Source organism: Arvicola amphibius, chromosome 10 (genome assembly GCF_903992535.2).
Source record: "Arvicola amphibius chromosome 10, mArvAmp1.2, whole genome shotgun sequence".
Taxonomy (NCBI): domain Eukaryota; kingdom Metazoa; phylum Chordata; class Mammalia; order Rodentia; family Cricetidae; genus Arvicola; species Arvicola amphibius.
The window spans coordinates 97,486,165-97,500,144 of NC_052056.1; the positions used below are offsets into that span (position 1 = coordinate 97,486,165).

A 13,980-nucleotide genomic window follows, 5' to 3' on the forward strand; every position below is an offset into this window, starting at 1 on the left:
GAGTGAAGCCAAGACTGCCCGTAGACTGAAGTGGCCAGCCAAGGTCAGGACTGTCCACTGTCTGGAAGAGCCAGCCAAGGCCATCATTCCAGCAGGGCTGAGCCCCACCTGCTGGCACCCAGCCACAACAGGCTTCTGTCTTCATAGCCCTTTGGTCAGAAAGCCCTGGCCTCAAGGAAATGGTTTTGGCAGGGGAAATGGCTTATGACTGAAGACTCCTAGAAAGGGCCCCGAGCTGTGGAAAAGAACCAAGGGGTGAATGAACAGTGACCTCATGGGAATTCACTGATGGAGGCCTGCATAAGTGACCGAAGAGAGGGAGACACTGTGTCACCAGACACAGTGATGGGAGGGTACCCGCAGTCGGCCCCCCCTCCAAGGCAAGCAAAGTCCACCACAGATAGCAAGGGACCGAGGCCAGAATGCAACGGAGATGAGCTCTCAATCCCAGATCCCGGGTGCACCCATGAGAAACTTGACCAGTGGCACCAGCCAATCTCTTCCCTCTGGAGGTTTAGTCTACCCTTTGGCCTGGCAACAGCATGGCCCCATCCCTACAGTAGAGGAAACCATAGAGAATCAGTTGGGGTACAAGGTCGGGGCTGGGCCTTGTCTACTTTCCCATCCCTAGGATGAGGTAGACAGGGGTCTGGCCAACATGGATTCCCATTTGAACTGACAGTGCTGAAAAGGAACTAGTTAGCCAGGCATGGCGAGGTAGGCCTATGAGCCGAGCACTCAAGAAACCGAGGCAGGAGGATTTCATGAGTTTGCAGCCAGCCTGAGCTCTAAGTGAGAGCCTGTCTCTAAATAGATAGATGGAAGGAAGATAAATAGGTAGGTAGGTAGGTTGGTAGATAATGGATGGATGGATAGATAGATAGATAGATAGATAGATAGATAGATAGATAAATAGATAGATGGATGATAGACTTTGGTTTGGATACATGGGGCTACAGAAGGTAGAAGGGTAGGGGTGGTGGTGGGGTGTTCACATCTAATGTGTGTGATTGGGGGTAGGGAGATGAAGCTCCGTAGAAGAGGGTAGTGACAGCTGCAATGTACTGTGCATGCAGATAATGACAAAAACATTTGCCACTTTAACTTTTAATTTATTTACTTGTTTCTGCAGCATGAGATATTGAACCCATGTGCACTACCACTAAACAACACTCCCAGCCCCTCACTGGGGGATTCTAGGCAGGTGCTCTACCACTGAGTCACACCCCAGCCCCTCACTGGGGGATTCTAGGGAGGTGCTCTACCACTGAGCCACACCCCAGCCCCTCACTGGGGGATTCTAGGGAGGTGCTCTACCACTGAGCCACACCCCAGCCCATCACTGGGGGAGTCTAGGCAGGGGCTTTACCACTGAGCCACACCCCAGCCCATCACTGGGGATTCTAGGCAGGTGGCCTACCACTAACTGTGTTCCCAGATTCTCACAGGGGGGATTCTAAGCAAGTGTTTTACTACTGATCCAGGCTCAGCTTTAGTTATTTCGTCTGTCTGTTTTTGTTTATTGAGACAAAATTTCTCTGTGTAGCCTTGTCTGTCCTGGAACTTGCTCTGTAGACCAGGCAGGGATCCTCCTGTCTCTGCCTCCCAAATGCTGGGATTAAAGACATACACCACCTGTCCTGGTTAGCTTTAATGATTTTTAAAGTGTGGTGTGTGTGTGTGTGTGTGTGTGTGTGTGTGTTTGAGTGTGCCATGATATACATAGGTAGGTCAGAGGTCAGAAGTTGCATTCACTCTTCACCTGGTTTGGGAACAAGGTCTCTTATTTACAATTAGGTACACCTGGCTAGCTGGTCCGAGCGTTTCCAGGGGTTCTTCTGTCTGCCTCTCCCACCTAGTAGGAGCCTTGGAATTAAAGACGGCTGATACCTTGTCTGGCTTTACATGAGTTCTACAGATTTGAACTCAGGTCCTCAAATTTGCAGTAAAAGAACTTTACCCGCTGAGCCAACTCTCCCTGGCTCAGTGTTCATCACTTGGAAACGCCAGAACAGATAAGAAGACCCACATATCTACAAAAGACTTAGACGGAGGCCTCCCAGGGCGGGAAAGGGTTCTTCATTGCACATTTACTAGCTCATGCAGCACTTGGTGACATAAATAGGGGATGGAGGAGCATGTCCACAGAATCCACAGATAGTCCACAGTGCAGGCAGGACACACACAGCCAGGGCTACACAGGGAGGAGCTGATGGCCAGCCAGAAGGCTCACCTCCCTAGACGTGCACAGTGGGGGTAAGAAAAGATTGATCACCCTGTCTCATGACATGCTGGTTACCCAGGAGACACTGAGCACTTGTGGACACTCATGTGGCCCTCAGGCCTGGCTGGCTCATATCACTCTGCACTGGGGACAGGGTGTTGGTGGTTAAGTATGTGGAGTTAAGCCTGGTTTCAGCTCATCTTCCCTTCATGTAAGGGAACAGAGAGACTCAGGTAAGAGATGCTTGGGGTTCAGGGGCAGGGACTCGGGCTCTACACAATGAATCCGGGGAAGGCTCAGCACCCACAGCTTTAACCAGCAAGTCGGAGTTCCTTGCTGTCCCTTGGGATCTCCAATAGGCAGGTTGACAGAGCCGTGACTCCTAGCCTCCAGGAGATGGGGACTCAGCCCAGACTCGCAACCATTTGGAAAGCCCCCACATCACCATGCTTCCTGCCCAATCTGGGCGCCCCGGCCAGTGAAGGGTCACAGGCTTAGCCAACTGTCCTGACATGAGATCAGGTGCCCAGTCTATCAGGAAATGAACTTTCCAAAAGCCATGAGGGCAAGTGACTAGTTTAAGATACTACCTCCTGACTTTTCTGGGGTCAGTTGCTGGAACCTACGTAGGCCCGTCAGGGGTCCTTTCTGAGAGTTGGGGTAGTGGGCAGGGACCAAGAATGTCTTTCCTCACCCTCTGTTTCTGCTCTCAAGCCTGAGTGTCCATTTGAGGACACCTCCCTTGACACATCTGTCCTACACCTGGGAGAATCTGACAGGGACCAGGGACCAGTGTCCTAACTTCAGCCCTGGGGGAAAGCTACAAGGATAGCTGTAGTCTCTCCGTATTGAGACCTGGCAGGACACAGAGCCAGTTCAAGTATGGGGACCCAAATAAGAATTCCCCAAGACTCGAAAGAGAGGATAGGGTTGGCCCCAAAATAGGGTTTGCAGGGTCACTGTGGGGGAGCCAGCTGTCACTTCCCTGGTCTGGGGATGCAGTTGTTGCTTGCCCTTAATTTTTAAAATGCACAAGATGGTTATTATTCCAAAAGTGAGTCCAGAAAAGGGAGCGGCTCCATGCCAGGGCACCAGGCCCCACCTAGCTGCTAACCAGCAGCTCCCAGGCCCCTGGCATGGGAAATGGGTCACTGGGCCACAATGGGAACCCCCACAAGGGTACAGGTGCAAAGCAAGCTCAGACAGTGAGGGAGATGAAGCTGTTGTAACGCTTGGATGTTTCTCTTCAGGATTTCAGAGCAGGGGCCGAGGACCCGTTCGAAACGAGGGCCGGTTCCAACTTCACACACTTGAGAGGACCCCGGGCCACTACAGTGGCTGCACGAGGTCGGTTCAGCAGCAATGCAATCTCCCCTGGAAGGATGAGAGGAAAAAGTCAAGACACAGAATGGGCTTCCTTCCCCAGTGGGAATAACAGGTGAACCTGCATTTTCGTCCTTCTCTTCTTGTTTCCTTGAGAGAGGGTTCCGTACCTCCCAGACTGTCTTAGAACCACTCACTATTCCAGTGGAAGATGACTTTGAACTTCTGATCCTCTTGTCTCCTCCTGAGTGCTGGGGGATTTCAAACTGCACTACCACACCTGGTTACTCAGTGCTGGCATTGCACCCATGCATCTTTTAAAACTTGATCTGGACTTAACAAATGCAATTTGTGTGCATGCGTGCATGCGTGCATGTGTGAGTGCATGTGTGTCTGTCTGTCTGTCTGTCTGTCTGTGTCTATGTGTGTTTACCTGGAGACTGAACACAGTCTCATGCATGTTGCCCAAGCATGCTACCACTGAGATATAGCCTAAGCCCTTTAAAAATTATTTTTTTAATTTTGAGACAGAATCTCAATAGGCTGCCTAGGACAGGCCACGAACATGCCATCCTCCTGCCTCAGCATTCCCATAGTTAGGATGGCAGCACTGCACAAGTCAGCCTGGCACAAATTTCCCTGTGAAATACTGGGAATATTATTATATAAGCTAACAAATTAAGGACTGGGGATGTCGCTCATTGGTATAGCACTTGCCAAGCATGCACAGAGCCCTGGGCTCCATCCCAGCTCTGCATAAACCAGGCATGGGGAATCATGCCTGTGAATCCAGCACTCGGGACGTAGAGGCAGGAGGGGGAAACATTCAAGGTCATCTCCAGCTACACACCGAGTTTGCCTGGCTTACATGAGACCGTTTCCGCACTCCCCCACACACACCAGGAAAAACTGTGTTATTTCTCTGAAATTCAAGTTGAGTTAATATTGTCCAGTGATCTGCCTAGCAGCACCGCATGTAGGAGACACTGTGATGTGGCCCAGGCCTCCTCATGACCTAGTTCCAGCTGTGAGAATGGTCTGTATCGACTCAGGACCCTCTTCCTCGGCAGCTACACGAGTGAACAGCTTATGGTCCCTGCACCTCTCATCAGGGCTCCACTCTCTCCAAGAAAAGCAGCTGGCTCCCAGGGCTGTCAGTCTTGTGGTCTCAGGCCAGTCCTGGGCCTCAGGATGAGGTGGCTCCAGCTGAGGCCTCTCTCACACCTGCCTGTGGCTTCCCTAACCTCCAGAGTCACCCTGAGGCCTCATGAAACCCCATGCAGCTCCTGATCCAGGGTCCCAAATGAGACACCATATCTTGCCTGGGGGAACCCCAACTTACCAAAGTAGTCAGAGGGCCCAAGGCGCCCCACTTCCACATACTCCTCATTGGGGGATCGTCGCTGGAGGACCGACGCAGTGCCCTGTGGGAGAGGAGACAGGCAGAAGTCAACCAAGCATGTAGGTCAATTGTTAGAAGGGCATGCTGGATGCTGCTTGTTGGGGTGCATCACATTTGGGGAATCGCTTGCTTTGGTGGGCATGTGTTGGGGGGGTCATGTGGAGAGTCCCTTCTTCCTGGCTCCTTTCCTCCATGCAGCCATAGCTGCTTCCATGCGGGCTTTTCCCTCCTCTTTTAGGGTTTTCCAGGCCTACAGGGAGGCAGATCCCCTTGAGATCTGAGCTCTGAGTTGCTGTGGCTTACTAATGCCTCCTCTTAGACACCTACAGGACTAGAGGTTCCTGTCTGAACCCTGCTTTTACTGACACAAGAGAAGCTCCCCCAAATGGGGACCTACCCAGCACCTCCCCCAGAGGCCTTGGTAGTGACTGTGAGGATGGCCCCAAGGGTGCCAGTGCTTTGTCACTATGCTGAGAGCTGACCTTGGGCTGCAGCCTAAGGACAATGAGCTGTCCCACCACATTGGGGGGGGCCTCCAGGGAGGCAGGGAGGAGCATGGTCTCAGGGTCACACACCTGCTGAGCTATGCAGTCCCTCCTTACTCCCAAGAGGGCAGTGGGTCTACAGATGAAGCTGGCTCAATGATTAACAGGGCAGCTGCAGTAGGTCACTGGCCTCTGGGAACATTAAAGACAAGGCCGGGGCACCCAGGACATCTTGGCAGCCAAATGCCTCCTGTCCTCATGCATGCTACTCCTGAGATGGGCAGCGCACATGGTTGGACCTTGGCTCCTTCTGGGCCAAGCCTTCCAGAGTCAGTATCCCCACTTGCTACCTCGAGGGCCTCAGGAAGATGGAGAATGGCTTTCAGCATCGCCAGTCACTGCCAGTAAGAAGTGCAGAGCTGAGCCAGGTGAGGTGATTCACACCTAGAATCTAGGAAGCTGAGGCAGGGGGGTTGCGGTGAGTTGGAGGTCATCTTGGGCTGCATAGTGAGACCCTGATCAAAAATCCTGCCCAACAAACAAAAACAAAGCCAAAGCAAAATAACAACAAAAATGCTCTCCTCTCTCTCTCTCTCCCCCCCTCCTCTCTCCACACACACACACACACACACAACAAACAAAAAAAAAAAAAAAAAAAAAAAAAAAAAACAACGGGAAAAAGAGACCTTGAGTTGGCCCTGTGGGTAAAGTCGCTTGCAACCAAATCTAATGACCTGAGTTCAATCTCCAAGACCCACGTGGCAGAAGAAAATTGTCTCCTGAAAGTTAGCCTTCAACCTCCACACATGTATTACCGCTCCACAAATAAGTAAATGTTAAAAACAATAAAGGGGATGGCATTCATTTGGGCTGGGGAGATGGTTCAGTGCTCAAGAGCAATTGTTGTTCTTCCTTCCAGAAATCTTCATCCATGTCAGTTCTTGGGGAATCCAGTACCCTCTTCTGGACCCCATGGACATCCGTACAAATATAGCAGATGCTGTCACATACACACACACACACACACACACACACACACACACATATCAAAAAAGAGGATGAGGAAAAAAGAAGGAAGGAGGGAGGGAGGAGAGAAAAGAAAAAGAAAGAAGAAAGAAAAGAAAGAAAAAGAAGAAAAAAAGAACAAAGAAAGAAAGAAAAGAAAGAAAGAAAGAAAAGAAAGAAAGGAAAAAGAAGAAAAGAAAAAAGAAAAGAAAGGAAAGCAGTCAGGTGTGGACCAAATCTGTAATCTCAGCACTCAGGAAACAGGCACAAGAATAGGAAATTCAAGGCACAGAGTTTTCAAGGCCTGCCTGGGCTTCACAGATCAGTCAGGGCCAGCCTGGGCTTCACAGAGCAGTCAGGGCCAGCCTGGGCTATATGAGACCACCTTTCAAGCACAATACCACACTGAGTTTGACACCGAGCATCACAGTGTGTGTGATCCACACCTCCAAGGAGCCAGAGTTAGGCTCTGAGTTTCCACAGACTCTGATCAGCCTCCATGTCCCTGAGGCAGGCAGCTGCCTGAGGGCTTCTCCATCTTGTTAACACCCACAGAGACTGATGCTAAGGGATATTGCCGTCCCTGGGCCTCAGGGCCTCCACGTCTCCAGGGGCACTTACCATGCCTAGATATGCAGGTGCCCACTCCCCAAAGCCACTCTCTAGGCGTAGACAGGACTCCACAGCAAGGCGGGCATCATCACCCAGGCTCACTCAGACCAGACTTGCTAGAGCCTGTGGTCAGGCTGTGCCTGGTTTAATGAGTGACTCCCAGGTCAGCTGCTGGTGCCCACAGTGTCTGGAATCCCCAGGCACCCTTAGCAACCCTCGAAACTGGATCCCCGGCCTGGCTTCTGGGCCTCTGCGTGTTTATGAATCTGGCTGATGGATGGAGCGGGGCATGTAAACAGGAGACCACTCCAAGGCTGCCAGTGTGAGCAGGAAGCAGGGGCAGGGAGCAGATGCTCATGCCCACCAGGGGCCCCAACGGAGGAGCTTAGCCCACCTGTCAGCACAGCTCACCATGGTGGGCCCCTGAGCCAACTCGGCTATGTTAGGACTGGGGGATAGAGGGTTTGTGCAGGGGCTTCCTGTCTGTTGAGTCGCAGCTGGGGGTGGTGTTGGGGAATGTTTGGTCAGTCAAGGGCCTGCTAAATGAGCATGAAGACCCGAGTGCCCTCAGCATTCATGTGAAGTTGGACTTGGTAGCCAAAACTTACAATTTACACATGCATTGTGCCCCTCCACAAATTTAAAAAAAAAAATCAATTTTTTAAAAAAGCAATTCACTTGGGTCGGAGCAATGAATCAGTGGTTAAGAGCACTTGCTGCTCTTCCAAGGGACCTGAGCTTAGTTCCCAGCACCCCTGTCAGCGGCCTGACAGAGATGAAGGCTAAGACACAAAGTGACCATGAGGCTGAGCTCCAGAAGCCAAAAGGAGCCATCCAGAGATACGGGGATGGGAGAAGCTGGCAAGATGCTGAGTTGGGGTCAGAGAGGGTTTGAGGATGAAAGTTGCAGAGCAGAGTGCCAGCAAGGGACTTCATGCCTCCTATACATAGCCTAGGGACCCTGGCTTCCTTGAAGGGAGGGTAATTGGCTGGCACACCTGTGCTGTTGGTCCCCAGACCCGGTGGAGCAGAAAGAAACATCCCTGTCCTTCCTGCTGTGTTGATATGGGGCTCTTTGTTACGGCAGCTCCTTTGTTGCCCTGACCAATATACTGTCTGGAACACGACTGTCACCTTCCTCACCCTAAAGTCCCATGTCTGTGAAGCCAGCAAGCAGAAGCCTGCAAGCAGTATTCTCCCTCCACATGCCCCCAAATCTGCTGGAGACAGGCCATTGTCTCCTGTCTGGGAAGCTCCTAGAAAAAAAAAAAAAAAAAAAAAAAAAACCCTCTCAATTCAAGGTCCATTCTGTGTTCCTAGTCGCCACGGAAATGGCCAGACATCCTGGAGGGCACATCTAGGGCCCAGGCCTGGAAAACACCCATGCCAAACTGCTGGCTCATAGTCTCCAAGTTCCTCATTGAAGGTCCGAGCTCAGCGGCAAATCTGCGGCAGAGAGCTCAGAGGTGATGCAGGGGAATCGTCACTCCTGGGGGCCTATGACGGGCACAGTTAAAGACAACAAATTTCCTTTTAACTGCTGTGACTTAAAAAAAAAATGTGTCCCCCCCCCACAACATTAAGGAGGAAGTGTGACTTTCCCAAGAAGGAAACCAGTGGGGGCCATGTGGGATCCACCGCTATGAGGCCAGGTCGCTGGCTTCCCCTTTCCATGTCTTGGAGCCTGGCGTGTGGTGATCAGAAGTTGAACTGTTTCCCTCACTCACTCCTCACTTTATTTTCTGAGACACTGACGCTGGAGCTCGCCAGTTCAGCTAGACTGACAGGCCAGCAGGTGCCAGGAACCCTCCTCATCAGGGTTGGGATTATTGGAGCATGCCCTACTCTTGGTTTTTAGGTGGGTTCTGGGGATCAAACTCAAGTCCTCTTGTTTATAAAGCAAGTCCTTCATCCACAAAGCCATCTTTCTAATACTTCCTGAGACGTTTTTAAGATTCAAGACATGGTCGCTTCTAACGGGGAACTGATCACTCAGAGATGGAGTTGGGGTAAACCAAATCCATTCTGGGGGCCAAATCCTAGGAGTGAGGCAGTCTTCTTGCCTAGTTGCCTCTCATTGGTTCTCATACAGGGTTGGGTTCTCACCATTCCCATCCCTGGCCCTGAAGCCCCTGAAGCCCCTCCCTTTCACAGCCGCCACCTCTCCAGCATGAATTGAACCTCGGCTGGAGAGATCCTTAAGCATTTAGTGAAAATCAAGTCATGGGCTCAGACTGGGGACAGTCAACCAGGTCTAGCCACAGAGCGACCATAGACCAAAAGCTATCAACCAGCAATGCAGAAACCCTCCCAGAGAGTGAGAAGCAGGTCGCAACAGGCCAAGGTGGGTCTAGGGAGATGAGGATGAAGGAGGCAAGACATTCAAAATAGGGCAAGCTCAGAGTACTGGCAAGGGCCTACTTAGGGCCATATTTGCTCAGCACCTGCCTTAATCTTGAGGGGTGCAAGGAAGGCTCCCAACTTAAGACCCCTGCCTGAGACCCACACCAAGATGAGCATGAATGCCCACGTCCTTCCAAGTTGAGAAACAGCCCGAGACCAGCAAAGGAGTGAAGAACCAAGAGACATTTGCGTGAGAAGTGCCCTGCACACGACAACAAGGAGCTGAGCCCAAACAGGGAGGAGTCAGACCCCAAGCACAGCTGAGGCCACCAACCCTCCGCTCCGGAACAGGGAACAGGGAACAGGCAAAACTATTTGCTTTATTTAAAGAAATATCTTCTAAAAAAAATCTGAGTTTCACTTCCATACATGGAAGCGAGTCTCGCCATCCATAAATGACACAAGCAATTGGAGACAGGTGCGGGAGATGCATTGCAGACACGCCTGGGGCCCACGGGGACAGACGTGCCCATGGGGACACTCGCGCACACGGGGACACACATGCCCATGGGGGCACATACCTGTGCATATGGGGCGATGTGTGCACATGGGAAGCAGTACCCGTAGAGGACCAGCACCCACAAAAGCATGCAAACATATGGACGCACGCATGGACCCTTTGGGGCTCAGTCACACAAGCTGCGCCCATGCTGTGAATGGAAGGTGGCCCATCCCCCGCAGTGATAATATATGCCTACGCCAGAGACCCCCAGAAACAGCTCCACTACTGGGAGTAGGTGAGAACCTAAGTGATGAGGGAAATGGAAGTCATGTGCTTGTCCACGGTGTCGTGAAAGCCGTCCTGCTCCGGGGATCCAGGGCTGACCTGCAGCTGCTGTGGGCTATCATGGCTCATCTTTCCTGCATGGATGCCAAGACTGAACTCACACACACAAGGGCAGTCACAGAGCATGAAGGTAGCCTCAACCTGGGGGACATATCCCAGAGGTCTTGTTTTAATTTTGAGACAGGAGCCACATAACCCAGGCTGCCCTCAAACTTTTGATACTCTACCTCAGCTTCCCTAGGGGCCGGGATTACAGGAATGGCTCTACCATGCCCAGCCTCTTCCCCAATAATAATAATAATTTTATAGATAGGGTCTCATGTAGCCCAGCTTGGCCAAGGATAACATCTGGCTTCCAAGTTTGTTTTTGTTTTTGTTTGTTTGTTGTTTGTTTTATGAGACAAAGTTTACTATGCTGATGAAGCTAGCCTTAAATTCATTCCTTAGACCAGGCTGGCCTTAAACTTCCAACTCTCCTGCTTCAGCCTCCCAGGTTCTGGACTTACAGGCATGGACCACAACATCTACTTTAAACATGTCAGGCTTTGTCCCCCTTGCAGTGCTGAGAATTCAACCCTGCACATGGAGAACTGCAGCTCCCCATACCCATAGGTTTTTGCGGCTTTGTGTTTGCCTTTTGCTTTGCTTTGCTTTGGTTTTTTTGAGAACATCTGTAGGTTTTAAGAAAGTGATCACCACAATTAACAGTTTTCCACGTGGAAGCTGATTTCAACTGCAGCTCCCCCACCCCCACCCCATGCAAAGCCAGTCTACCCCCCTCAATTCCACACACACCCCCGCTGCCGCCATGTGACTTTCCCTAGAGTTCCTGCTGGTTGAGTAGCTTCTCCTACCTAAAGAAGCCTGGGCTCTCATCTGCGAAGGTGCCCTGCTCCACCCTCCCCTCATGCCTCGCTCTGCTGCCTGTCTGTAACACGGCTGGCTACAGACTGTCTTTTCGACAACTGAGCAAACACACCAGCCTGGTGGGCGGCCGAGGTCAGCTTTTGTGCCAGTGTTTAATGGTTCATCCGTGAGGTCTGGGCTATGGTGGAGGCACGGCCCAGCAGCTCCAGTGGGAAAACAGACATTAACTTGGATTCCGGCGCCACAGCTCCCAGGATGGGGACAGGTGCCAATGAGGGCCTGGGGAGCATAGCTCCAGGCAGTCAAAGCCTTGTTTGAGAGGGTCCCCCTTCTGACAGAGTCAATCTCTGTCACACACACCCCAAGGTTAGTCTGTCCAGCAAGGTGTAACAAACCAGGGCTCTAATGACGCTCCCAGAATCCAGGGCAGGTAGATATGGCATGCAGGGGTCAACAAGACAATGGTGGGGGCCAAGAGAGTGAGACAGTATGTGGGCACCCCTGGTTATGTAGGACCCTGCCCCTTGTGCTCTTCTGTGGTTCCGTTCCCCTTCCCACCCCACCCCACCCCACCATCCACTAGAGAAGCAGGCTGTGTACCAGCCTTACACACGGCCTCAGGGGGAAAACTCAGTCAAGCAGAGGTAGAATGGATGTACTAGACTATTGCTGGGCTGCTGATTCACGGGGGTGGGCATGAGCAGCCAAGCTCTACCTGGAGAGCCTGTGGACTTGCCTCCTTGAGTGAGGCCTAGTGTCTGCTTTTGAATGCATATCCTAGCTCATCTTCAGACTGTCCATGCCTTTCTCTGCAGAACTCCTCCTGAACGATGGTCCCCATCCCGGCTGACCCCACATCAGCGACCCCCATCCCTACTGACCTTCACCAAAGCTCCCTTCTCCTGGCTGACATCATCATCAATGGCTCTCATCTTCTCTGATCTCCCTGCTCTTGATGGCCCATTGTCCTTGCTAACAATGGGATACCCTGCTGTCAGTCTCCATAGACGGACACCCCTGCTGACCTCCTCTATAGATGGACCCCTCTTTCTGACTTTCCCTTGGATGGAACCCCCCTTGCTCATCTCCCCCATCATTTGCCCCCCATCCTGGCTGACTCACCCAACATCTGCCATCCAGAAGTAACTGAGCCCAGTGATTGTCCCGCCGCCATTACCCATCACAGTCCCCACCCCACCACCCTCCATCTGACGTTCTTCGATCCCTGCCCACCCAGCAGAGAGTTCCAGAACCTACTCTAAAAGGGTCTCCATCACCCACAGGTCACCTTCCATCTACTCACTGTGGCCCTGGAGGGTCTTCCCAGGAGTGGCTGCCACAACTGACTTTGTCCCTTCAAATCCACTGCCAGACTCGATGTGCCAGGACCGTCTTCTCTCGCCAGCTAGAGTGTCTGGAGCCCGTAGTCACCTTGTCCAAATGAGTCCCACGCTCCGAACGGGATAATGCCTTCCATACTCCTACTTCAACCCAGTAGAAACACAGGCCCAAGGATACAGCTTGCTCTCCAGGTGCAGCTGGGCGGGGCCCGCACAGGCAGTTAGCCCTTTGACACAGGCAGCCTAGGACTAATGTCCCACATCTGCAAGTCCAGAGTGCAGCAGCTGCCTGATAGGCACAGCTTCTCCTGCCTCTGCCATACTCCAATTTTCCTTTTCCAGTTATGGCCTCTCCACCTGTCAAGCCTCCTACAGACAGGGGATGAAACTCAAATGGAGATCAGGCTGTTCTCTCAGAGACCCATAGCCAACAACCATGCCCAGACTCAGGTCTTCCGACCCCAGAGGAGTTCCACCAGCTGCTCCAGCCTGCAGCCCGGTGTGCTGTGTGTGCACACATGAATGTATGTGATGTGTATGTAAGAGTGTGGGTGCCGTGTAGGTGCTCACACGAACGTACTGTGTGTATTGTGTTGTGCAAACATGGCTACTCGTGCTATTGAGTGAGTGTGTGAGCTGTTGTGAGATGTTGTGTGGGTATTTTGTGTCTGTTACCCACAAGTATGAATGCTGAATTGTGGGTACTATGTGTGTGCATGAGAGAGTGCGTGCTGTTCTGTGCATGAGTACAGGTACTGTGTCCATATGATTGTGTACGTATGCACGCGATTGTGTGCTATTTGCGAATGAGGGTACATCCATGAGTGTGTGTGCTGCATGCGTGTGACTGTGTGCTGAGTGAACACATCTGCATTGTGCACAGGAGTGATAGACAGGTATGTGCACTTGATAGGGTGCTGTGTGAGGAAAGTGCACATGCTTTCTGCATGTGTGGGAGTCTGTACTGGCCGCATGGTGGGTGGGCATACCGTGTGTGTGAACATGTGTATCATCTGTGTGAGTGCTGGGCATGTTTGCTTGCTTGTTTGAAATGGGATCTTGCTATTTACTCAAGCATTGCCACTTTACATTTATATTTATTTATTTATTTATTTATTTATTTATTTATTTATTTATTTGACACAAGGTCTCTTATGTAGCCCTGGCTGTCCTGGAATTCACTCTGTAGACTAAGCTGACTTTGAACTCGCAGAAATCAGAAAATCAGCTGCCCTGCCTCTGCCTCCTGAGTGCTGGCATTAAAGGCACGCAATCACCACCTGGTTCAGGCTTGTCTTAAGAAATCCACTTGCCTCAACCTAGCTTGGGACAATCTGACAGAAGTACAACCACACACCCTGCGGGAGTCATGCCACCAAACTGTCCTGTAGATACATTTCAAATGTAACTCCTTGTGATTTAATTTTTAATCACTTGGAATGCCAAACTTTACATGCCCAGCATCAGTTTACACCTACCCCGTCCATGGGATCCTACCCTTCCCTCACCTTCACATCCCTTACTTGGCAGGG

General features: G+C 51.6%; 1 protein-coding gene across 1 annotated transcript in view; it reads right to left on the bottom strand.

Annotated features, from left to right (window-relative positions):
• Window positions 1–3,470: 3,470 nt before the first annotated feature.
• The window catches only part of Prkar1b (protein kinase cAMP-dependent type I regulatory subunit beta), a 114,052-nt gene continuing 103,542 nt past the window's right edge, over window positions 3,471–13,980 (bottom strand). Inside the window, exons 9-10 of the mRNA XM_038346098.1 lie at window positions 4,890–4,971; window positions 3,471–3,598 (exon numbers count right to left, since the gene is read on the bottom strand). Coding sequence (XP_038202026.1) covers window positions 3,471–3,598; window positions 4,890–4,971 — 210 coding nt within the window. The remainder of the gene's footprint in view (window positions 3,599–4,889; window positions 4,972–13,980) is intronic.